Source organism: Canis lupus, chromosome 18 (genome assembly GCF_048164855.1).
Source record: "Canis lupus baileyi chromosome 18, mCanLup2.hap1, whole genome shotgun sequence".
Classification (NCBI taxonomy): domain Eukaryota; kingdom Metazoa; phylum Chordata; class Mammalia; order Carnivora; family Canidae; genus Canis; species Canis lupus.
The window spans coordinates 15,940,151-15,967,038 of record NC_132855.1 but is presented as its reverse complement, the minus strand read 5'-3'; the positions used below and the strand labels follow the sequence as shown (position 1 = coordinate 15,967,038).

The 26,888-nt window shown below is 36.1% G+C and overlaps 2 protein-coding genes and 1 long non-coding RNA gene across 8 annotated transcripts in view; 1 reads left to right on the top strand and 2 right to left on the bottom strand.

The window, feature by feature from the left end:
• LOC140608716 (retinitis pigmentosa 9 protein-like) overlaps positions 1-26,888 on the bottom strand; it is a 185,880-nt gene that overhangs the window by 78,612 nt on the left and 80,380 nt on the right. The gene's annotated exons all lie outside the window — the stretch shown is intronic.
• The window catches only part of NT5C3A (5'-nucleotidase, cytosolic IIIA), a 55,613-nt gene that overhangs the window by 4,086 nt on the left and 24,639 nt on the right, over positions 1-26,888 (bottom strand). For 2 of the 6 annotated variants that reach the window (XM_072783554.1, XM_072783555.1), the window contains exons 2-7: positions 13,447-13,501; positions 6,092-6,190; positions 4,054-4,123; positions 2,522-2,568; positions 1,716-1,801; positions 203-292 (exon numbers count right to left, since the gene is read on the bottom strand). In XM_072783554.1, the coding sequence (XP_072639655.1) occupies positions 203-292; positions 1,716-1,801; positions 2,522-2,568; positions 4,054-4,123; positions 6,092-6,190; positions 13,447-13,482 (428 nt within the window). In that variant the 5' untranslated portion in view covers positions 13,483-13,501. Of the gene's footprint in view, positions 1-202; positions 293-1,715; positions 1,802-2,521; positions 2,569-4,053; positions 4,124-6,091; positions 6,191-13,446; positions 13,502-19,221; positions 19,326-26,888 lie in introns of those variants that run through there. The other 4 variants (XM_072783553.1, XM_072783556.1, XM_072783551.1 and 1 more) reach the window with 4 other exon arrangements.
• LOC140608721 (uncharacterized) lies at positions 16,921-19,555 on the top strand. The gene is made up of 2 exons (XR_012010693.1): positions 16,921-17,347; positions 19,229-19,555. It is a non-coding gene; the product is annotated as an uncharacterized lncRNA (long non-coding RNA).

The window sequence follows — 26,888 nt, the reverse complement described above, 5'->3', positions numbered from 1 at the left end:
AAGAATTTAAACTCCATAAAGCTCTTATACCCTATACTAGGATCTAATATGTCGTTCTAAATTCCTTACCTCACTCTGTTCTGTGACAGGTGTCATATTTCGGCTGTTTTTATATGCAATATAGTTATAGATTATTTTAATAAAAACAGATACTTAGAATACATATATAAGTCTACAGACAATTAACAGCCAAGAAACTTACTTGAGCATAACATCAGATTCTGCTACAATTTCTTTAAGTTTAGCTTTTGGTAAAGCCTGTTCAACAAGCAAACCGTGTGATTTAGTATACCTGGAGTTTATGATGAAAGAAAAAGAATTATCAATTAAAGCAAATTAAAACTATCATCTTCATTAAAAAGCATTCTTCAGTGACAGATAATGCAGTATTTCATTCATCATACTTTGGACTTAAATTTCAGAAATTTAAATTCATCGCTAATGAATGTATGTCCTATGTGTCTCAAAATGTAATAGAACACGTTCTTACTGCATTTCCCAGTTCTCTCCAAAGTCTCAGTTTAAATCTGTTAATAAGATAAAGAACGGATACTACATGTAAACCTTTCCTCAGTCTACAGATAAGGAGGCATAATCATTTCTCTGATTACAAGAAGAATTAGAGCAAAGCTGTTTGTTTCATGTGTTTGTAGTCTGAATCATTGTGAAATACCTAAGTACTGAAGATGCTAACCTAGTGACAAGTTTGATATATGGATGCTTTATAATCATATCAAAACACTTATAATCACTGCATCTCAGTAAGAGACCTTTAGAACCTCTCCACCTGATATCCAGAAGCCCTTACACTTACAATATTCCTAAGTGACCCTCCACTCTCGGTCAGCTCCCCTCAGGTTAGTGAACTCTGCCAAGGAAGCTTATATTATTGCTAGAAAATTCTCATTACTGGACAGTCCTTTTTTTCATTATGCTGAAATCAGTCTTCTTGAAACTTGCAAGTCTACTCCCAGCTCTGTTTCCTCAGGTATGTGGCCTCAATCCAACTTTTCAACATTTTGTAGCATCAACATTAAGTGTGCAAGGTATTCAGGTTAGGTCACAGTATAAGGAAGATAAATAATATCAATCCTGGTCTCTTAAGATTCTAAAACCACAGTTGTTGCTTCTCAAATAACAGCTTTCTCATTTACGTGAAATCTTCCCCAAATGGAATGGTTCCAGTTCCTGGGACTTTCTTAGTGGGCTCCTCTGGCACATTCTAAGTTTGTCAACATGTCTCTTAAGAGCATTCTCTCTAGACTCAACTTCAGTGTGGTCTGCTTGGAAGGCTGCATTTCCATTAATGCAGTCAGTACCAGGGGGTCCATTTCTCAGCAACTATGTCCACCTGTAGGCTCCTACTCAGTTCACAGTCGATTTAAATCCCAATTCTTTTTCTTTACACATTCAGCTACATTTTGTCCATATACTTAAAAAAAAGTGCTTGTTTTTAATTTAAGGCTTAAGCACAGGATCTTAAATTTATCCACACTGACCTTCATCTTAAAAAAAAAACAAGACAAAACAAATTCTAGACTGTTAGAGTGCTTAGAAAATTATAGTTCATTTTGTTATATTTAATCACTGCTCTAACTCACTGGATAATTTATGCATCTATTATATACAGTACAGGGGGAAAAGAAGCCATTAGTTGTAACTGCAATGTTATTTTATTATATTTTTAACCCTCCCATTGCCTGATACACACTTACCATTCTACCATATAGGGATACTTCTCTTCCATGGTAAGAACAGGATCAATTTCAATAGCATAATATTTTTCCTTTAGTTGCAGTAACTAGAAATAAATGAATAACTTAATCATGAGGATGACACACTTGTCCTTCAACTGCTTAGTTTTACAGAAAGCAAAATGATGTAAACAAATGGTTTCCATTAACTGTTGTTGAAGATTAGAGCATGAGTACCTAGCTAATGCATATATCAAGTGAAGAGATCTTTGTTGATCCAGTTTACATGTAATAAAATATATCTGCAAAAAAACTCTTTTTTTAAGTACTTTCTGGTTAGCAATTCAGCGAAACTGACTAATAATCAAATTATTAGTACAAAAAAACCCTTTTGTTTTCATATGAAAGTATTAAATTTGATTCACCTTTGGTGTCCTGTGTGAACACAGACACAAACAGATACTTAAGGATAGAAGAGAACTGAGGCAACATTCTAGTTAATTTAAAGGAGCAAAACCTACACAAAACCAAAGTACTTTTGTTTTAATGTACAGCCGAAGTTAGGACACCAAAATATTTTGATAATCAATTAAAACTTATTTATGTAAATTTTATTGTTTTTGTTAAAAAGTTATTTTTTTCTTTAAAATAATGTATACTGTATATAGCCCACACAATAAAACTAACATTTATTCAGTGTTTGCTATGTGCGATGTATGGTTAGAGGCACTTTATATCCATTGTTTGTGTGAATGAACCTGAAGAAATTCTCAGGCAAAAAGGCTAATGAGGTCTCCAAGTAACTCTGCATTACTGTTAGTATTTACCTTTTTTCGACATTCATCTGTAACCAGCTTACTGTTGTCAATGACATCTGAAGAGTGAAAGCAAACTAGCATTAAAAGTAATATTCTGATTGATGCTACCACTACTTTAAATAACTTACTACTTTTCTTTTAAGTTTAAATGTCAAGTCCAATAGCATGGACATTACAACTCTTGGCCTAAGTGCTATAATACACGTGGCATTCCTAGAAAAATCTAATGGTTTTAAAATCTAAACTTTGTTTTGTTACGATTTTATTCATGAGAGACACAGAGAGAGAGAGAGACAGAGACAGAGACACAGGCAGAGAGAGAAGCAGGCTCCATGCAGGGAGCCTGACGTGGGACTCAATCTTGGAACTCCAGGATCACGCCCTGGATGGAACGCAGGCGCTAAACCGCTGAGCCACCCAGGGATCCCATAAGATCTAAACTTTGGATCTAAAGCTTTTTTCCTACGTTTGAGAGTATTTCATTAGAAATTCTTCAAAGAGTTACTGGGTCAAAAGGTATGATTTCTATTAGTTTTAATATAAATTATCAAAATGATTTCTCAAATTACATATGCACCTCCAGTAAATGAGAGGCCTTATACCACTGCTTCTTTGTCAAATTGAAGAGTATTATTTTTAAAACCTATTGCCAAGTTGGGAAAACAGAAAAAGTATCTTATCTAGCAACACGTTTTAGCTTGATATTTATTTAATCACTCTTAAATTTATATATCAACAATAAAGAAATTCAGTAACATTCTCAGAAAACCAGAGTGGTTGATAAATGCTATTTCTTTAGGTTAATCCAATGTTTATTTATTTATTTTTAAAAGGATGCACGGTTAAGTGGACTCTACATGTTTTTTTTTTTTTTTTTAATGATTTTATTTATTTATTCATGATAGACACAGAGAGAGAGAGAGAGGCAGAGACACAGGCAGAGGGAGGAGCAGGCTCCACGCAGGGAGCCTGATGTGGGACTCAATTCTGGGACTCCAGGATCACGCCCTGGGCAGAAGGCAGGTGCTTAAACCGCTGAGCCACCCAGGCTGCCCCTAATCCAATGTTTAAAATCCATGTAAATATTTCTTGAACAAATAATGAACCGACCACATTTGGAGAAAAATTTCAGAAGTCTTCAATCTGCAACCAAAACCATACTTGAAAATAGCCATTTTGGGCAGCCCAGGTGGCTCAGGGGTTTAGCGCCTGCCTGGGCCCAGGGCCTGATCCTGGAGACCTGGGATCGAGTCCCACGTCGGGCTCCCTGCATAGAGCCTGCTTCTCCCTCTGCCTGTGTCTCTGCCTCTCTCTCTCTCATGAATAAATTAAAAAAAAAAGAAAAAAGAAAAAAAGAAAGAAAATAGCCATTTATATAACATGGGGGGAAATCCTCAAAATATAAAAAGAAAAAGGCAGGTTTTCTCACTTTCAATGTCCAAATAGAAGAAAAAAACCTCAATCTCATAGATCATTATAGGTAAGAAAAGATCTTAAAATAAGAATTACTTTCATGAATTTGCTTATGAATGCACACTTACAATGACATGTTGGGCATCTTTTCCCTTCATAGGAAAATCTACTCAGTGTCATATCAAAGTCTGTTATTATCTGTAAAGAAAGGGAGAAAGATATTATGGAACACACAGCCACCAAGGCCAGACATGTACTGCACCCGTTCTGGAGGTACAGGACTATGCTCAATCCCTGACCTGTTCCAACCACCACCCCCACCCCCGCACCTACAGGTCATTCTTTCTGCATTCTGTTTTCTTTTTTTCTTTTTTTAATTTTTTTATTTATTTATGATAGTCACAGAGAGAGAGAGAGAGGCAGAGACATAGGCAGAGGGAGAAGCAGGCTCCATGCACCGGGAGCCCGATGTGGGATTCGATCCCGGGTCTCCAGGATCGCGCCCTGGGCCAAAGGCAGGCGCCAAACCGCTGCGCCACCCAGGGACCCCATGCATTCTGTTTTCTAATGCAGCTCTCTATTGAGAACAGCAGCCCTATCTCCTGCAACTGCAAATTCCTGTACTGATTAACCAGATTTTATTTGGTGGCAATGCTAGGGTATCACCTTATAGTTATGTCCTGAGAATCATCTTAAATTACACAGTGATACCTTAAGTGCCCTAGCATTGTCGCTGATTAACTGATATAGAATTTTGCAGTTGCAGGTGATTGGGCTAGTGTTCTTGATAGATATAAAATGTTGCACAATTTCAACCCACCTGGTCAATGTACAAAAATACAGTGGAGGCAGTTAAACTCTATGAAGCTCACAATTAAAAAGAAGGAGACTCATATACTACAACATGGGAACCTTGAGGGAACATTATGCTAAGTGAAATGAGCCACTTATAGATGGAAAAATTATGATTCCACTTATGTGAGCTATTTAATTAGTCAAACTCATAGAAGCAGAATAGAATGGTGGTTGTCATTGGCCAGGGGTTGAGGCGAGAAGGAAATGAGGGGTTGCTATTCTATGGTTATACAGTTTCAGTCATACAGGGTAAGGAAATTCTAGAGATTGGCTGTATAACAATTCACATAGAATTAACAATACTATATGCTTAAACATTTATTAAGAGAATAGATTTCATATTACATGTTTTTACCATAAAAATCCCATTTGTGCAAAATAAACTATATGAAGTTCTTATACTATTACATTTGTTTTTTAAAAAAGGATTTATTTATTTGAGAGAGAGGGAGAGAAAGCACATATGTGGGGGGCGGAAAGCAGAGGAAGAGACTCTCAAGCAGACTTCCTGCTGAGTGTGGAGCCCAATAGGGGACTTGATCTCAGGACCCGTGAGATAGCTGAAACCAAGAGTCAGCTGCTTAAACCAAATGAGCCACCCAGATGTCCCAAAACTATTACATTCTTGATTTAACTTGCTATTTAGGTAAACTCTAACAATGAATGAATGATACCGACATGATAGTTTACCAGTTCTTGAAATTTAGGAGAATGGGTTAAACACTTTTCTCAAAGATGTTTTAAAAACATTTAAAAAATAATTTTTTTTTACTGAATATCCAGATTATTAAATTTGCATTTAAGACATCCCTTTAAAAAGAGAGAATTAAACAAAAAATCAGTTACCCCCTAATAAAGCACATCTTAATATGAACTTGGTTTGAAATTTGAATTTGAACATTATTGTTTTATTTATTTTATTTTACTTCTTTTTTTTTTTCTTAAGTAGGTTCCATGCCTAGCATGAGTACAATGTCGGGCTTGAACTTATTAACAACCCTGAGATCAAGACCTGAGCTGAGATCAGAGTCAGATGCTCAACCAACTGAACCACCCAGGTGCCTCAAATTTGAGTATTTTTTTTTAAAGATTTTATTTATTCGTTCATGAGAGACAGAGAGAGACAGAGAGAGAGGGGGGCAGAGACATAGGCAGAGGGAGAAGCAGGCTCCGTGCAGGAAGCCTGATGCGGGACTCAGTATCAGGATTCCGGGATATTAATCAGATTTTAAGCAAAATATGAAATGAATAAGTCTCTCTGAACATTAAAAATAAAGACTTAATCATAAAGACTTCTTGATAATTATTCACCTGAAGTTTGGCTGCTCCTCCCTTAATAAGACCACAGATAATTTCTTCCACTCTTGCAGGGTTCTTGATTCGAACTGAACTTCTTTGGAATTCAGGCATCTAAAAGATAAAAGGAAGTTAATTAACTATTTTTAATCCTCTTTTCCCAGGTTCTTTTGATTCTGAGAAGAAGATTATATTAAGATGTAAAAATGTTGAGGTATTATTTTTTTAAAAAAACAAATCATATCAAATTACCATTTATACACATAAAAAATTTGGAAGCACATCAACAGTTTCCATCTGGAACATTCAGACAAAATTGTATTTGTAATATATTATCAGAAAGTATAATTCTTCTAATTATAAAAATCATGCATGGTTACCACAGAAATAATAGAAAAAATATAAAAAGAAAACATGGCTAGGAATTCTACTACCTGAAGTAAATAAGTAAACATTTAAATTTATTTTCCATTATTTTCATTTCTATGATTACAAACATGGATGTATATGCACATAGTTTATCTCATTCTCATATATTTTTTCATTTGACTTTCAAAACAATATTATTTCATACAGTTATAAAAATGAGTTTAGCAGAATTCATTAATAAAAATAAAGCCCTAGAGTGGAATGGAGAATAACTGAGCTTTGTGATAAAGAGTTTTCTTATAAGATCTTTCTGCTTAAGGGGTGTCTGAGTAGCTCAACTGATCAAACATCCGACTCTTGAACTCAGCTCAGGTCTTGATTTCAGGTTGTGAGTTCAAGTCCTGTGCTGGGCTCCACACTTGGCATGGGGCCTACTTAAAAAAAAAACCAACCAACCAAATACCTTTCTGCTTAAGATTTAGCATACATATTTACCTCTTAAAAAAATGTAAAAAAAAAATCTTAGCAGAAAGGTAACAAATGTTACATGAATATTCCCCAGAAGTGTATCTTTATACAGGTAATTAAAATATATTTTAAATAATTTAAGTAATATTATATATTATATATGTAAATATATTTAACTTTATATTTAAATATAAATATGTTTAACTTGAAAAGGTGCTTCAAGATCTTTGTTACTTTATTGTACCATATCCCAAATAATTTCATTGTTCTTGGCATAAATTTTACAACAGATTTATTTCAAGTTAAGATAACTACTAAAAAGTATGAGACCACCAGCATGAGACTCTTGATCTTGGGGTCTGGAGTTCAAGATTCAAGTTGGGCATGGAGCCTACTTAAAAACAAACAAACATGTTAGAACACCTGGGCTTCAGTAGCTACTAGGCTGGTTTATTCAGGATTTAGTGCTCCTCAACAATTTAATGTTAAATATTGTTTCTTTCTTCAACCCTATCACAGAGAGAATGAAACTGATCAGAGTAAAATGCACAGGCACAGTGCTCTTACAGCATGTGTACAAGAAGACTGGGGGGAAGGAGATTATAGGGCATTTGATAGCTTCACAGTATAAAAGACATTAAGGTTCTATACTGGTTTATACCCAGTAACTTTTATTTACTTTATATGCTTTTATTCTGGGTATGCTACCACCGTTTTTAACATACTTTATGTGTATCACAGACATGGTTATGAAAAATTTCCTAACCTTATAGCTCTGCTCCAAGAGTGAGCTGAGTCTCTTGGAGATTATGCTGTCTCTGCATAATAGACAAAATTAGAAAATTGGAAAAAGGCTAAAATGTTTTCCTAAGACTGAAAGATAAATATGGAAGTGTATGGGAAAGAGAAATGCTAACGTTGAAATTTTCTCCATGAATGAAAGATGCTACCATACACTTAATTTTAAAAACTCATATTTAAATAGCATAGGATAATCAGCAATACAACTAGCTTTTATACAGTGATTCTTCTAAGTTAACTGGACTTTAAAGGTATCAATAGAATAATGATTATCTAAATATTTATTTTACAGCAATTTTTCAAAAGATGATAAAAGCATATGGCACTTATTCCTACATTCCTTTTCTTCATTCATCAATCCATTAACTTGCTTAACAAATATTTACCTGTATCTACTTTGCATCAGACACTAGATGCCAGGGATATGACGATTAGCAGTTACAACGTTTTCCTGTTGAGTTTTAGAAACCGTAGCTGTTTTGGAGTATCACTTCTATAGCTCCCTTACAAATACCTTAACTAGTTAAGTTCATCTCCAAACAATTAAATTCTGCTCCTACCTCAGCCTTAACTGGCAGATGCATAGTAATTAGCATATGTTTGACTTAATAACTAACCCATTACCAAAAGCAACAGAAGATGTTTGTCACTATATTTTCACCAAGAAAATTAAATATTTTTTCAGTGTGTCCATACTGACAAAGATGTCCTGTCTCATGCAAATCATATCCTACAATACATTTAATTAATTAATTAATTTTTAAGAATATTTTATTTATGAGAGACACAGAGAGACAGAGGCAGAGGCACAGGCAGAGGGAGAAGCAGGCTCCACACAGGGAGCCTAACATGGGACTCAATCCCAGGACTCCAGGATTACGCCCTGGGCCGAAGGCAGGCGCTTAACCACTGAGCCACCCAGGGATCCCCTACAATACATTTAATTAAAAAAAAAAAAAAAGAACACCCATAGTTAAATAGAATAGGATAACCTGTTTCAGATGATGGATAGGAAAATATATCAAAGTTACTTCAAAGTATGCTGGTTTCCACTAGGTTAACAACTATCAGATTGGATTATAATATCAATAGGGCCTGAAAGACAACCAGGGGCTGGAAGCATTGATGTACAACATGAATGTACAACAGCCATTCATTTTCTGATAAATAAGCAGTGAATACCCAAATAGCACCTGAGTGAAGTCACAGTGATAAAACAGTTGAAAGAGCAACAGAGAGCATGATAGGAAAGCAAACACAGGTACAAGAAATTTTAAAATGATAATTATAGCTGTTTCGGGTTATATGGTCATATATTTACACTGCCCCCTCCCCCCACCCCACCCCCCCCTCCCCGCTTCCATGATACACATACAATGTCACCAAAGTATATCATAAATACTTCTCAGGAACTTGAGATGTTGGGTATTTTACTCAAATATTTTAGAATGTAACCTAAGAAATGTATTTTTACAATACAACATGAAATGTGTCAAAGAATGTCAGAATATCAGAACATTAAGAAGTATACTGCAGGCATATACATTTCATCATACATCATATACTTTTGTTACCTCCTCAGATCCCTTTTTCTGGATTCCTCTTGGACAAAACCACACTTGTTTGGTAGTACTTAAAATAATGATACTTAAAGTCTGAAGGGCAAGTGATTTTGAGTAGTCGGAAACTTCTCAGTTCGATTACAGCAGAATTTTATGGTAAACAGGGGCTAAAAATGTCCATCATGGGATCCCTGGGTGGCTCAGCGGTTTAGCGCCTGCCTTTGGCCCAGGGCGTGATCCTGGAATCCCGGGATCAAGTCCAACATGAGGCTCCCTGCATGGAGCCTGCTTCTCCCTCTGCCTCTCTGTGTCTCTCATGAATAAGTAAATAAAGTTAAAAAAAAAAAGATAAAATCTTTAAAAAAAATTAGCCTTAAAAAATAAAAATAAAATAAAAATGTCCATCATTTGCAAACAAAAGAAAATAAATTCATTTTATAAAATGCTAAAGGAGCAAAGCTTTCCTGATAAGAATCAGAGCATTTTTGGTTGACTAGAGCTAAATCTGACTTAATACGAAAGATGATTAACAAAACCCTACAATACATATATTCTGGCTGTAAAATGCATTTGTGCAGATGGAATGAACTCCTAATCTCATTAGTCTACTTCCATCACCAAAAAGCAATGATTTCTGGGGCACTTGGGTGGCTCAGTGGTTAAGAGTCTGCCTTTGCCTCAGGGCGTGAACCCGGGATGAAGTCCTGCACTGGGCTCCCTGCATGGAGCCTGCTTCTCCTTCTGCCTGTGTCTCTTGCCTCCCTCTGTGTCTCTCATGAATAAATAAAATCTTAAAAAAAAAAAAAAAAAAAGCAATGATTTCTGAAGAAGTTGATTTCAAGGTTATATAGTTTTATTCACAACTCTACAACAATATTTGATTATTTGAGATTATCTTGCAGATATATTGAGACAGGATATCACAGAGTATCTGCGTGGTATAGTCACAAAATTGTCCTAATAATGTTTACCTGTATTTCTCTGAAAATGGCCCACATAAACATTAGTTTAAATGACCTATGGGCAGCCTGAGTGGCTCAGCGGGTTAACGCCGCCTTTTGGCCCAGGTCACGATCCTGGAGACCCGGGATCAAGTCCCACATCGGACTCCCTGCATGGAGCCTGCTTCTCCCTCTGCCTGTGTCTCTACCTCTCTCTCTCTGTTTCTCATGAATAAATAAATAAATAAATAAATAAATAAATAAATAAATAAATAAATAAAATCTTTAAAAATAAATAAATAAATGACTTAAGGATCTTTGTAGTTCTCAGGGGAAATATTTTTTTTTGTTTTCCGATGTTCATATCTGGTCCAAGCAAAAGACTTCATTAACTACGTTGGTACAGAGGAGTGGGGACTACAATTTTCATGTACTTACATAAAAAGTACAGATCCAAAGCCACCTATTCAGATTGGTATGTTCACTCACATATATGGATGATTCTACGATTTATTTAGAAGATTATGCATTACTAAAGTGTAGTGATAGCCAGTTCTCCCTGCCTACCACATTTTTGTCTCCCCATCTCCACATTAAGGGAGAGTAGGCCAAACTCATTCATTCAACATACAGTCATTAAGTATAAGGCAGCTCTGTAAGATATACAAAGGTTTTAGTAAGATAAACATCTTAAACTCAAGGCACAATGTACTCTTACATGGATTGTAATACAGGAGCCCAAACAAGTAATACATTGCTCAGATGTCCAGATAAAACGTAAGAGGAACAGAAGAAACTGAAATTACTTCTGCAAGGGCCAAAAGAGGAAGAGCCAACTGAGTTAGGCTTTCAAAGAGAAGCAGGATTTGTATATGCTGAGATCATGAGCCAAAGTTCAGGGTCAAATGTGGGAAAAAGATAAATAGCTCTGCCTAGAACTTCAGTGTATGTGGTGGAGAGAGATTGTGTGTGTAAGGTATGGAAAGAGATTTGGAGCCAGATTATGAGAAGTTAAGAACAACATCTTTTTTTTTTTTAAGATTTTATTTATTTATTCATGAGAGACACAGACATACACACAGAGAGGCAGAGACACAGGCAGAGGGAGAAGCACCCTCCATGCTGGAAGCCCGATGTGGGACTCAATCCCGGGATCATACCCTCAATCCCTGATCATGCCCAAAGGCAGACGCTCAACCTCTGAGCCACCCAGGTGTCCCAAGAACAGCATCTTAAGGAGCTGCCAACTTAAAAGATATACCAACATTTTAGAAAACCAAACTCCAATTTAAAAACTATGCAACTTAATGCAATGATAGAAAATATAATATACATATATATATGTGTATATATTTATGTACCATTTAGGGGCTGGTTTTCCTTTAACAGTCTCTTTGTGGGTTAACTACAGTGCTACTTACTTCCAAAGAGACATGTTAGAGATGGGACCCAAGTAACACCCATGTACATGGTAGGACATTCCTACATCACTTGTATTCATTTTGGTTAAAAATCATCAACTCACACACACACACAAAAGTTTAGATTCATGTAACTTTATATATCAGAGATAAATTTCAGTGTTAATCATGCAATGGAAGCAGAGATCATGCTGATGTATTAAGCTGAACCAAATGAAACTGCCAACGTTGGACTATTCAACATAAAAACGCACAGCAATTTCATATGTTCCATCCTAACAGCAATAACTACATCGATGGCAGCTTAATCAGCACTTTGAGGCATCTTTCACCTCCTGTCACAGGCTGGTTGAGGACAGCTAAGCTGAACAAGAGATTTATTAATTGTGATACAAAGCTGTTTGCATGCTAAGTCATGTTCTGGTTTTTGGGCTCAAATGAAAAGAAAACTAGAAAGAAAGAAGAAGAAAATACAAGAGAAGAGAAAGAATGGCAACAAAACAACAAAGAGAAAATATAAGGTGATCATGGGGGCAGTTGTCCTCTTTAAAAGAGAGGGAAAAATTGTGATTTTTAGGATTTTACCACTGTGAATATGGAAAACAGATATAATTTTTTCTACACATACAAATAAATGCATTTGCATAGTTAAAACACTCACTAACATAACATGAAATTGACATTTACTGAGTGCTTACTGTGTGCTATTAGGCACTTTACATACTTTTTCATTAAATATGAATAAGAATATTTCATTTACAAGACGAATAAGGTATGAAAATCCAATGTATGCTATGATGACTATAGTTTATAACTGTAACTATAACTATAACTATAACTCTATTGTATAACTGAAATTTGCTAATAGAGTAGAATTTGAATGTTCTCCATGGCCCCCCACCGCCAAAAAAGGGTAAATATGTGAGGTGATGGATGTGTTAACTAGATGGGGGAGGTGATTCACAATGTATATCAAATCTCACATCATCACACTGTACACTTCAAATATCTCACAATTTTGTTAGTTATATCTCAATAAAGCTGGGAAAATATGAATAAAACACGAGTTTGGTGGTTTCATACAATTTCTTTTTTTTTTTTTTTTTTTTTTTTTTAATTTTTTTTATTTATTTATGATAGTCACAGAGAGAGAAAGAGAGAGAGGCAGAGACATAGGCAGAGGGAGAAGCAGGCTCCACGCACCGGGAGCCCGATGTGGGATTCGATCCCGGGTCTCCAGGATCACGCCCTGGGCCAAAGGCAGGCGCCAAACCGCTGCGCCACCCAGGGATCCCCATACAATTTCTTAAAGGTGAGATTGTCACCCTCATTCAAGGGTATCACAGCTCTTAAAGACTAAATTAACAGCTGAAGTCAGTTCTGACTCCAAAGGCTATATTCTTCCTTCCTCATTCTAATGGCAATAATGCAATGAACTCTAGTATTATACAAGAAGTTTTTAATTTTAAAAATTTAAACATTTGTCATTTTAATTCAGAAGTTAACGCATCTCATGCTATATAATTTGTGTTATTGCTGAGCAAGGAAAATTTAGCACAAAAAGGAATGGGGTAACCATTTTACATGCTGAGAAACACTAATACACGTATTTCAAGCAAAAAATTTTTTTCTAAGGTAAGGTGAAATCCAATTATACAAACAGTTGAGGTTCTATTGTGTATCAAACACTGTGAAGAAAGACCTATATAAAGGTACAGTCCCATAATTAATGATCTGTTTAGAGACAAAGGTAAAAGTGGTGAAGGTTCACCATTAATAAATGGAACTGGAAATACTCAAATACCCACCATTTTCACATGTACAGCAGAATCTTGATTAGGCATTTCTTGGTTATCCAATCTTCTGGATTTCCCCAGGTGATGTCACAGTAAAAGAGAGAGAAAAAAAGTACACGTGACGTATATATATTTCAGGCTGTTCCTGTAGGTTAATGACATAGTAAGGTGGTATTTCTGGTTTGACATAAATACGAAGGCACCTCTATTTCTTACCTAAGAAGCTCAGCAAAGATTTCCTCTCTGTCTTACAAACTTTGGAGTTAAAAATTTTGTATGAAAAATTTGCGCTCTCCTATGGGAACTTTTCTTTTTAATAGTGTTTATTTTTTTAAAGATCATTTATTTATTCATAGAGACACAGAGAGAGAGAGAGAGACAGACAGACAGACATACAGACACAGGCAGAGGGAGAAGCAGGCTCCATGCAGGGAGCCTAACATGGGATTTGATCCCAGCTCTCCAGGATCATGCCCTCGGCTAAAGGTGGCACTAAACCGCTGAACCACCCAGGCTGCCCTGTAAGAACTTATAAAGTGTTGGGACACCTGGGTGGCTCAGTGGTTGAGCGTTTGCCTTCAGCTCAGGGTGTGATCCCGGGATCTGGGATCGAGTCCTACATCGGTCGGGCTCCTTGCATGGAGCCTGCCTCTGTCTCTGCCTCTCTCTCTGTGTCTCTCATGAATAAAATTTTAAAAAATTAAAAAAAAAGAACTTATATAGCATTGATAAGATTTAAGTAAAGAGTTAAAGTGAAGTTTGTAATTGTAAGAAAAAGCTTTATTTACAAGAATATTTTATCAACATTTTCTCTACATATAAGGATGAAGTCTGTGGGAAAATTATGTAATATTATTACTGAATCAATGAAGGAAGATATGAATAGAACATAAAGAGAAACATAATGCACATAAGCCAAGTTTAGTCTTCAATTTTCCCATATTAAACTCTAATTTTGTGAAATGATGTGACTTCTATCTGAGTCAGTATCTGAATCTAGCAGTGTCTGGCCCAAAATAAGTACGTGATAGTTTTTTTTTTTTAATTTTTAAAAAATTTTTATTTACTTATGATAGTCACAGAGAGAGAGAGAGAGAGAGAGAGAGAGAGGCAGAGACACAGGCAGAGGGAGAAGCAGGCTCCATGCAGGGAGCCCGATTTGGGATTCGATCCCAGGTCTCCAGGATCGCTCCCTGGGCCAAAGGCAGGCGCCAAACCGCTGTGCCACCCAGGGATCCCAGTACGTGATAGTTTTAATTAAACAATCATTTTATGGGTTTGGGTGGGATTTATACATATCAATTTGTTAAACCAAAAGAAGTAGTTTAAAAAAAATCTCAATAAAATAAAATCTCTTATCACTATTCTTTTCTCTCTCTCTCTCTCTCTCTCTCTTTTTTTTTTTTTTTACTATTCTTTTTTCTTTTTCATTTTTGCAGTATTGATCTTAGGGAAAATTACTTACTTTTATTCCTCCATGACTTTACTTTTATTTTAGACTAGGTAAGTAAAATTTTTTAAGAAAAGCAGTTTTTAAAAAGGGCAACTTTATTGAAATGGAAAAACAACTTTTTCTTAAGAGTTGGACATTATAGGGGTGCCTGGGTGGCTCAGCTGGCTCAGGTCAGGATCTCAGGCTTGTGAGATCGAACCTTGCAACAGGCTCTGCGCTCAGTGTGGAGTTTGCTTAAGACTCTCTGTCCCTCCCCCTGCTCTCTCTCTCTCTCTCTCTCAAATAAATAATCTTAAAAAAAAGTTGGACATTAGATCTATGTTCTTTATAATTAAAATGTATTATAGCAGATACATAAAATGTTCTCAAAATCTAAAATTCATTTCTCCCCTTGCATTTTAAATGCATAAAATTGGGAAATGTCTTATAAAAAGGTATTCCTGTCCCCCCCCCACCCCACCACTAAGAAAAGCTAAGTCTTATAATTGATGGCATCTTAGAGCTGAGTAAGCAGTACTTCCAAATAGTAAGATAACTCAATTTTTCACATCTAAAAAATAATCTAGTATCTACAGAAGTATTTATTTATCTATATACTCTATATAACTCATAAGTACTTTGATCACTACCCCTAAAACGTAATTGTAGTGGTGGTTTGAGGGTTAGTAGTATTTTATTATTTTATTTTATTTTATTTTATTTATTGTATTTATTTATTTTTATATAGGAGCCTCCGGCCCTTGGCGGCCATGCTGGGGGCGTGGCTAGTCTTTTATTTTATTTTTTTAAGATTTTATTTATTCATGAGAGACACAGAGAGGGAGAAGCAGGCCCCATGCAGGGAGCCTGACATAGGATTCGATCCTCGGGACTCCAGGATCACATGCTGGGCTGAAGGCGGCGCTAAACCGCTGAGCCACCGGGGCTGCCCTGGTTAGTAGCCTTTTAGAGGATTGTAGTCAAATTAAAGTAACCCTTCCTTTTTGTCAATCCTTGATCTTGAACAAAGAAGATGCCATAGAAGTTGTTTACAAATCTGTTTCTTCAGGGCACCTAGGTGGCTCAGGGGTTGAGTATATCTGCTTTTGGCTCAGGTCCCACATTGGGGTCCCTGCAAGGAACCTGCTCCTCCCTCTGCCTGTGTCTCTGCCTCTCTCTGTGTCTCTCATGAATAAATAAATAAAATCTTTTAAAAACAAACAAACAAAAAAAATCTGTTTCTTCATTTACAGGAACCAAAGCATACAATATGCTTATGGTTTTCCTTTGATGTTTACTATCTGAACAGGGGTCTATATTTCTCAGAAACCACTATTTAAATAAAACCATTTTGGGACGCCGGGGTGGCTCAGTGGTAGAGCATCTATCTGCCTTTGGCTCAGGTTGTGATCCCAGGGTCCTGGGATCGAGTCCCACATATGGCTCCCCATGGGAAGCCTGCTTCTCCCTCTGCCTGTCTCTGCCTCTCTCTCTCTCTCTGTCTGTGTGTGTGTGCCTCTCATGAATAAATAAATAAAATCTTAAAAAAAATCAATCAATCAATCAAACCACTTTATCAGCTTGGAAAAGAGGAAGAAGAATGTGGAAAAGTACTATAGAGTTTGCAGAACATCTGAAAAGCCCAAAGAAAAACAATTCAAGCAGTGCAGAATACATTTTAATATCTGGGAATCTCAAATCTTGTTATACAGAGCCAGGCAGCCCAATTCCTGTTCCCACCACCACCAAGTTTGGCTCATTTATGGTTATGAAGAAAAATAGAAAAGAGGGGGAAAAAAAATCCACCATCAGTAAGTAAAAAAGTAACTGTCTTTCTCATAGTCTCTATGTATTTTCTTTAAATGAAACACAAACAAAAACAAAGAGTCATCAGAAATTTGATAATGGCAAATTTTAGGGCATTATTTTTGATAAACTAATAGTTCATGGATACTATGCAAATCTCAACTGAAGGTTGGCAATCTGACCAGAATGTATCCTTGTTCGGGGATAATATCACATAAAGTGATACTGTTGTTCCAACGCAAAAATCACCCCATTGTCTCTATCATTACAAAAGTGTCAGGAGTAAGGCATAAATGCCAGCATTCTGGCACTAATCTAAGGAAGACACTGAAAATTAGGGCAGGGTATTTTTAAACCAATAGACTTGTAAACCTATACTTGGTATATAATGTTCTGGCTCACTTTGCCAGCGGTCATCTGTTGCAGATGCTTCAGGAGAAGGGCTGTTGGAAACAACACATCAAGTGTAGAAGACACATTCAAAAATAGAAAATGCCAGCCTTGGAAGTATGAACCGTCTTCATAGGAAGTTTTGAAGTTTTAAAGTCTTTGGAATTTTTCATGTCGACTAGTAAGCGTGGAAATGGGAAAAGAATTACTCTGTGTGCTTTCACTATGAGGTTAAGTGTTCATTACACAGAATATGTAGGACAAAGCTAAAGACGGAAGCAAGAGGTAAGAACTTAACTGGAATAGCACAAAGTTGATAACAGAAAAGTTTTAGCGATTGTGGTATCTATCTCCTTCTGAGATCATTAACTTAATCTTGAAAAGATGTTAATCAAATCAATGACTTAAAATTTCTATGTCTACATGAAAAAACTACTTGCCTTTATCTGAATGCAAACTGAATATTTTTAAATATCCACCTGACTGTCTTATGTGAAAGTGAGAAAGATTATGTTCACCAATATCTTTGGCTTAAAAAGTTGTGATTCTGCTTCAATTGTGATACTTGCAGAGACAGTTACACTACACAACAATAAGGTAATGAAATTTTGAATGGTAAACTGTACATTACTTACATAAGAAAAGGGCACGTATTACTATAATTTGGACAGGGTACCAGCAACGGTATTAAACTTCCAAATGAATCCATTTTTGTTACATTTTTCCAGCAACTGTATTACTTGACCTAAGCTTATATTTTTAATAATGACACTTTCTTAGGGTGATTAGCACAAGAAAGATCAAACATAAATTTGTCATTTCAGTAGCATTGTAAATCAGTTTCTTGGAGCATTTAAATAATTCTCCCTAATTAGACTTTTCAAGGCAGCAGTGAGAAAAAACAAAAAACAAAACCCAAACTGAAAAGTGAAACTTTCTCAATACACACGTAAGACAAAAATGAAACTGAATATTCTCAGGTCTTTCCTGAGCCTGTTGGGCCGAAGAAGAAAAGATAGGAAGGGAAGAGAAGGAAATAAAAGAGAGGAAAAATAGATTTCAAAGGCTAGTTATTTAAAAATTGGCAATTTACACCACTTTTCTTAGGCAGTAAAACTTGGCTTCTTAGTCAGAATTTGATGGATACTTAAAAAAACACATGATTTCAGAACTTAGAATTTATTCATATATCCTCTCCACCCCCACTGTCCTAATATCTAATAGCATTTTTCAAGCGGAGTAAACCAAGACACATGGAAATTAAGTAATTTATACTGATTACACTTAGGGCACTCTGAGTTCTGTCCTTGAATTTGTCCTAGAACAGCAGCACAGGTGGTAAGCAATATCTAGAGATGCAGGGCTTGGATATAGACTGCCAATAAAAACCAAATAAACTGTTTACAGAAATGGTCTGCTGCATTATCTAATTTTCCTCATTAAGAAAAAAAAACTATAAAAAATAAGGTAAATTCAATTATTTAAATCTAAGCCACAACATTCTAGGGTTTTATAGTAATATATGTTTGAACCATAATTTTCTTTTTTTTTGAACCATAATTTTCAGTGTACAATTCATTAAACTTTAGAGACTATAATTCAGCTTTTATCAATTCATAAAACATATCATATAATCCTATTCCATAGTATCTTAGATAAAACGCACACGCACAAAATAAAAATTAATTATTACTAGGCATTATATATGATTCCAAGGCATAATATATGGTTCCCAGTCCTAGGGACACAAATTTATGTGGCAATCAGCAAAATCAGTCACAGAGCAACTAAATGAACAACAAAATTGGATCTTACAGTGTTTTTTTTTCCTTTGAGATTTCTGAGGGTACATTGCTTTTTCTCAATATTTACATATGAAACAAGAAGCTCTGAAAATTAGATCCTTTAAACTGTAATTTCTAAGACCCAAGACACTGCAAAGTTTTACATATTCATATCTTTGTAAACTGTGAAGTTTTACATTATACTGCTTTATTCTATTTTTATTTCCTTAATTTGTATTTTTTTTATTTTATTTTATTTTTTTTTAATTTGTATTTTTAAATGCCTAAAATTTCAACAAGATACTGAGCCAAATAAGGGTCAGATAAAGAGAAGCCAGAGAAACTTCTTTGTTGACATGAGCTGTACACACTTACCCTGCAGGTAACCGGACGAGCTACGCCAGCGAAAGAAAATTCTTCCTGTCTGAGAAGCACTAATATAGCACAAGGTGCACCCGAGGGCGGTTCCAAAAGCCTTGGCTAAGCTCTATGCAAAAATGGTCTTGTGACGCATTACTACACAGTGCTTCATTATGCTCTGGGTGACACTTGCTAGCTCTGAGCTACTCACCGGCCAGTCTACAGAAAATGATCAATTGAAATAATGTGACAGTTAAGAGAAGGTAAATCTGTATTATTAGAGCTGGCAAACAGCTCTGCAAGAAAACTGGAACTTCCATATTAATACTTAAAATACTCCCCTTCCTCATCCTGTTTTTTGGTTGTCAGTGTACTTGTGGTATATGTATCTTTCTGTATGAATATTATATTTCAATACAAAGTAAAAAAAAAGTAGGTTTTGTTTGCTAGGGCCTGGGGGGAGGGGAAAGGGAGCCATTGCTCAATGGGGACAGAGTTTCAGTTTGGAAAACGAAGAATTCTGGGGATGGATGGTGGTGATGGTTGCACAATGTCAGTGTACTCAATTCCACTGAATGGTACACTTAAAAACAGTTAAAATGGCAAATTTTATGTTGGTATATTTTAGTCACAACTTTAAAAAAGGTTACCTCATTTAAGACACAGGAGAAAAGACATGATGCATGTAAGTGCGGTCACTAGAATGTTAAGAGCCTTTATTGATTTTAAGGTTTTTCTTCATATTGCCTACACTGTAAATTTTATTTGCTAAAAAAACCTGAACACAAACAATGAAAACTAAGTTTTAAGGTTAGAAGATTGAAAATGTTACTTTCCTGTTAGAAATAAAAACAGTGAAACTGTTGTGAAGAAAAATATTTTTAACTTTTAAAGAGAACCAGGCTTGCTTTTAACCCGAGTAGCAGGCTGCAATATGCAAATACCATATGTCAGGGCCTGATAGTTAAGTTATGCTACGGGCTCTCTGGGAAGCTTTATCATTAGGAACACGAGGAGGCTACACTTACATAAATATTTATATCTGCCTTTTCTCTTTGCTCAAGAGAAATCAAACCCACATAGCATTTCAGTAGTCAAACTTTGTGAAGTAGCATACTCTGTTAAAAACAATGCAAAAAAATGTTTAAATGATTTTTTCAAAGGTCACTAGCAAATTATCCAAACATGGTACCTACCAAAGGTTAAAAATTTGGCACTGCTGTCTTATTTTAATAAGATAAGAAGACTTACAACAAAACATTCCTCTACCAAGAAAATCATTTATATTCTACTAATAGAGGCTCAAGGGCTACCAGGTGATCCTTTTTGAAAATACGCCTGTATTACGTATGAATACGATGACTTAACTGTCCTATAATATATTAACATAAGTAGCAATGATAAGAATTTTAAAGCTAGCACTCAGAAAGATGACTCAAGATAAATCATTCTTAACAACATAAAGAATGCTGGAGTCAGAGTTGTTTTTTGAAGAGCTATTTAGAAATATTATTATAAGCTTCAGAAATATACATTCCCTTTGACATATCAATTTTATGTCCTGAGAATACTAACTTAAGGAAATAAGGCAGTACACAAAGATTTAGTTGCAAAGATATATTCTATAGACTTTTTTTTTTTTAGGCCCAGAGTGGTGCCCAACACAGAGCTCAAATTCATGACCCTGAGATCAAGATCTGAACTGAGATCACGCGAGGGATGCTCAATTGACGGAGTCACCTAGGTGCCCCATAGACTGTAAGCAACCTAAATGCCCAATATCTAAATGTTCATTAATATAAGAGAGGTGAATATATTGTAGTATACACATAAAATACAAGATTATACAGTTCCCAAAAATGATTATTATAAATAGCTAAAATTTATTGTATGTTTACTATGTGTTAGGTACTTCTAAGCACTTGACATACTTCATCTCCTATAACACTCATAACCCCAGAAGGTATGTGCTATTATTATCCTCATATTTCAGGTGAATAAATTAAAGTTGTAGCTGAGAAGTAGCAGAAATGTATTCAAACTTTCTGACTTCAGAATCCATGCCTGTAAATCAATGGGTGGGGTCTATGAGATGGATATTTACAGATATACTCAGGATACATGATCTATTGAGTGAAAAAAGTTATGAGAGTATCTATAGCAAGAGTTAATTTGGGGGGAAAATTCTTTATACAAGCATTGGAAAGTCTAAAATAGAATATATAAAAGACAATATCAGATGGGATTAAGGGGCTATTTTTATTATTTTATTTTTTAAAAGATTTTATTTATTTATTCATGAGAGACACAGAGAGAGAGAGAGAGAGGCAGAGACACAGGCAGAGGGAGAAGCAGGCTCCATGCAGGGAGCCCGACGTGGGACTCGATCCCGGGTCTCCAGGATCATGCCCTGGGCTGTAGGCAGCACTAAACCGCTGCGCCACCGCGGCTGCCCCTATTTATTTTATTTTTTATTTCTGAGTTTTATAAAATGAGTTCCTTAGGAAACAGAAAATGGCTTATTACAAACATTACAGTAGTAGCATCAACCATGTCCATAATCAGAAAAGTAAGTTAAAAATAAAGTAAAACAACCAGAGTCAATCATGGGTGGATAAATTGAAACAGTACTTCTAAAGTGGAGACAGAACAAGGAATTCAGCCAGTTGGCTCTATAACAAAACAAAATACAGCATGAAAAGAAACTTGGCTAGTATGTTATCAAGGGGGTGGAAGATGACTTTGGCTCTGCGGGTGTTCTGCTCTGCTAGCCCAAGGAGAGAAGAAAGGCAACAGGAGCATTGTTCCCTGCTTACAGGGAACTTCTCCCACAAGATCAGTTCCACCCAGTGTGCATATGTGCTTGGGGTGTGATGGGATGCCTGGTGAGCAATCCTTTCAGGAGGGACCAACATTTTTCAAGCCCTTTTCTTACCCTCTCAGAATCCCAGAAGCATGCAATGGCCTGTTATATACTGTGGGACCAAGGGCAGGCTGCCCTAAAATGGCTCACTTTAACATACAGATTATTTTGAGTTAAAAGCAATCAAGACCTAGCAGATTTAGGAAAAGCTATTTACCCTGACCCTCCCACCCCCCAAAAGTGCCTAAAAAGAATTTAGATAAAGGACCTGCTCCAGGAAGAGAGCTATCCCCATAGATAACTACATTATGCTATGAATTAGGTATAGTAGACAGAGAAGAACCTAGCAAGGCCTCTTTGATCAAAGCCCTCTCTTGGTCCCACCGTTTCTAAGTGACCCAACATATATTTGTTTACCAAACACTCTTTTTCATTTTTCCTGAGGACTGCATTCCTTCCCTTTGAAGACCCAAACCCCTACACCCCCTTCTCCTTAGTTCAGAATGACATACATACCTCATTTTGCCTGATAGTCTTCAGAAATTCCATGTCTTTGTGGATTCCCTATATGTATGCTACTAAATTGGATTTTCTCCTGTTAATCTGTCTCATATCAATTTGATTCTTACTCTAGCTAGAAGGACCTTGAGGGGACAGGGTGTTCTTAATCCCTGACAATACATTCTGTTTATTCAGTAAAGCTTTATGAGAAAGAGAATACTTCTCTTATTTATTGATAAGGAACCTAAGGTCTGGAAAAGTTACTACTAATGTGACTATTCTTCTCATTATATCATGCTGTTTCTAAGCAATGATATACACATAACTTACATGATAGGGCTAGAGATGTCTGTGAATAAGAATAATGTTTTGAGGGGTGCCTGGGTGGCTCAGTCGGTTAAGCGACTACCTTGGGTTCAGGTTGTGTTCCCATGGGCCTGGTATCGAGCCCTATGTCCAGCTCCCTGCTCAGCGGGGGAGTCTGCTTTTCTCTTACCCTCTGTTTCACCCACCTCCTGCTCATGTTTTCTCCCTCTCTCTCAAATAAATAAATAAAATATTTAAAAAGAAAAAGAATAATGTTTTGAAACGATGCCACAAAAAAAGAACAAGGACACAAATACAAAGTATGGAGTAAAAGAAAATGAATTTTGTTTCAAATAGCTCTAAGATATTGTGTTCTGTTTTTGAAAGGGAATATAGAAGATTTAGAAGTTGTAAAGAGGCTCTTTTAGCAGCACAATTAACTGTGATCTCTGGAATCAATGACTGGCCCCTGTTGTCCTGGAGTTTCTTTACTCTTGGTCATGGAAACAGAAATCACTCATAAAGCTCTGAAAGGAAACTCTATACCTGCAACTGACACACCAAAGAGCAGGGAACTTACCATACAGGACTCAAATCTTTGGAAGATTTTTCTCCCCTTTTAACACTGTAACTAGGTGTCTTTATCAGTGGAGAAAGAGATAGCCATTTGTACTTCTGAGTAACCAGCTACAACTATTTAGATAGTTTATTCAATCAACTTGAAAAGCTAAAAATGATCACTTCGTATTTTGCCATTAAAAAGTTTCTCAAGGGATCCCTGGGTGGCGCAGTGGTTTGGTGCCTGCCTTTGGCCCAGGGCGCGATCCTGGAGACCCGGGATCGAATCCCACGTCGGGCTCCCGGTGCATGGAGCCTGCTTCTCCCTCTGCCTGTGTCTCTGCCTCTCTCTCTCTCTCTCTGTGTGAATATCATAAAAAAATTAAAAAAAAAGTTTCTCAAAAATTTGAAATGGAAAAAAAAAAAAGCCCGTTAAAAATCAAATCTACCCAATTTATTTTTTTACAGATGGCATTTTTGTTTTAAAGATTTTATCCATTTATTCATGAGAGTCACACAGAGAGAGAAAGAGAAAGGCAGAGGCACAGGCAGAGGGAGAAGCAGGCTCCATAGGGAGCCTGACACAGGACTCGACCCTGGGTCTCCAGGATCACACAGGGGGCTGAAGGTGGCGCTAAACCACTGAGCCACCTGGGCTGCCCTTTATCCAGTTTAAACCTTAATAACATATTGATTGATTTTGCCTTTAATCTGGGGGCACGGAAGTAAAGGGAATAAAAGTACCACATTAATTAATAGTTGTATGTGAAAGAAATCACTTCATAATTCTACACAAAACCTACATAGTAAGGATAGTTTATTTCTCAATTACCCAATCTAAGAGTCAACTACTAACTCAGTTTACCACAATCCAATCATCATTTGGCTATAGAATATATTTTTATTTTTTTAATTTTTTTTTAAAGATTTTATTCACTCATGAGAGAGAGAGAGAGAGAGAGAGAGAGAGAAAGAGAGAGAGAGAGAGAGAGAGAGGCAGAGACACAGGCAGAGGGAGAAGCAGGCTCCATGCAGGGAGCCTGACCTGGGACTTGATCCTGGGTCTCCAGGATCAGGCCCTGGGCTGAAGGTGGTGTCAAACTGCTGAGCCACCAGGGCTGCCCTAGAATATATTTTTAAACTTCAATCTGAACTTGACTGACACCTAGGAAATTATTCCAAACAAAACAATAAAATCACATAAGGAAGCCCATTCAGTAGTAGGTGAAATGCAATACTCTCTCTATAGACTCTTGCAAAACTTGTTCCTGCTAATTGCTGTAATTGCTGTATGATATATACACCAGGTGATTCTTTTAAACATGCAAAACATCCATTTAAGCATCTGACTTCCCTTAAAACTTCTCTAAAGAAGGCAACAGTCAGCTAACTTCAACACTGTGACTGTCCAGAATTGAAGCAGATGCTACCAAGGTTTGTAAGAGTATGATTTAATTTTTAATTTTTAAATTTATTTTTTAAATTCATGTTCAATTAGCTAACATGTAGTACATCATCAGTTTCAGATTAGGTTCAGTAATTAATCAGTTGCATATAACACCCAGTGCTCATCACATCATATGGCCTCCTTAATGCTCATCACCCAGTTATCCTATCCTCCCACCCACTGCCCCTCCAGCAACTGTTTCCTATAGTTATATGAATATGATTTTATTTTATTTATTTTTAAAATAATTTTTAAAAAAGATTTTATTTATTTATACATGAGAGACACAGAGAGAGAGGGGCAGAGACACAGGCAGAAGGAGAAGCAGTCTCCATGCAGGGAGCCCAAAGTGGGACTCGATCCCCGGCCTCCAGGATCACACCCTGGGCTGAAGGCGGTGCTAAACCGCTGAGCCACCCAGGCTGCCCTATGAATATGATTTTAAATGTTTAGGAGCAAAAATAGAGATGGAACAATGAATTATTACATTTTGGGGAAATGAACAGGAAACAAAGATTTTCTGTAAGTTCTTCTCATTTAAAATCATTCTAAAAACCTATGCTATTAGGTGATTACTAGTGAAGTTGATTGCTGCATTTATGAATTTGTACACAAATATGCAAATTGAGGAAAACCTATGATTCTAATCTAAATGAATTTCTTTAAAAACTCTGCAACAATCTAGGATTAATTTAATTTTCAGAAACCCAAATGAGGTTCTTCAAAATAGTTTATATCTTTTTAACTTAAAAAGTAATAAATTCAGGGGATCCCTGGGTGGCTCAGCAGTTTTAGCGCGCCTGCCTTTGGCCCAGGGCGTGATCCTGGAGACCTGGAATCAAGTCCCGCATCGGGCTTCCTGCATGGAGCCTGCTTCTCCCTCTGCCTGTGACTCTGCATCTCTCTCTCTCTCTCTGTCTCAAATAAATAAATAAATAAATAAATAAAATCTTAAAAAAAGAAAAAGTAATAAATTCTGTAGTTTAAACTCCTTTAGAGGAAATGATATTTATGTTGCAGTAGGTAGGTCAAGTTCAAGAAACCTGGGTATAATACAATACCATAAACAAAGAGAATCTTTCCTAGCTCTCCTCTCAAATGCACTATGTTCTAATATTTCAAGATGCTTAGCACTGAAATCGTTGTTTCCATTTTATTATATCTGGACCTCTATGCCCAAAATGGAATAAGAAAAACTTTGTTTTAGTTTTGGACTCCTTCCATATCACACAGTTGGTATTCTGTTTTTGAAAAGAAATAGTATTGTTTAGGATTGCTACTTTGGTATGGGTCACATTAAAAATGGCAAAAATGGTTATGCTATTTAAACTTTTATTATTGGTGTATTATATCCAATACCTCTAAATAGAAAGTACAAAGACTTAACTTACTATCTTCTTTTTGCTATGTCAGATAAACTCATTTAAAAAATAATAAAGTAAGAAAATGAAGAAGTAAGTTATTTGGAAAGAGATTCAAGTTCATAAATGAACAACTTGTAGTGAAGAATTACTTGAAATTATATGTAGGATGAGTGAGTGATAACTTGAATTTTAAAAGTATGTAAATAGAAGAAACCTTTGTATGTTAAACCAAAGCACTTAATTTAACCTATACAAAGTCTTGGTAACACATATTATGTACAACAATGGAATGTGTGCTCATCAGAATAGAACTTACAAAAATAGGTTTATCAGAGAATGGCCTTCAAAGTGCTTTATGTCAGGTGTCATGGGGAGAACTCTTTCAAACTTTTAAAGAACAGATGGCCCCATGCTAGATAAATTGTTTAACAACACATAAAAAGAGGTTAAGCTATCCAATTCCATTTATAAAACTAACTAGTATAGAATCCTAAACAAAACTCTGTCAAAAATAGTACAAAAAGAGGAAACATAATCTAAGTTCACTTATGATTATAGATACAAAAGTCCTAAGTAATAAACCAGTAACAAACTAAATTCAATAGTACAGATAATCATTGAACATGGCTGAATCAAATATATT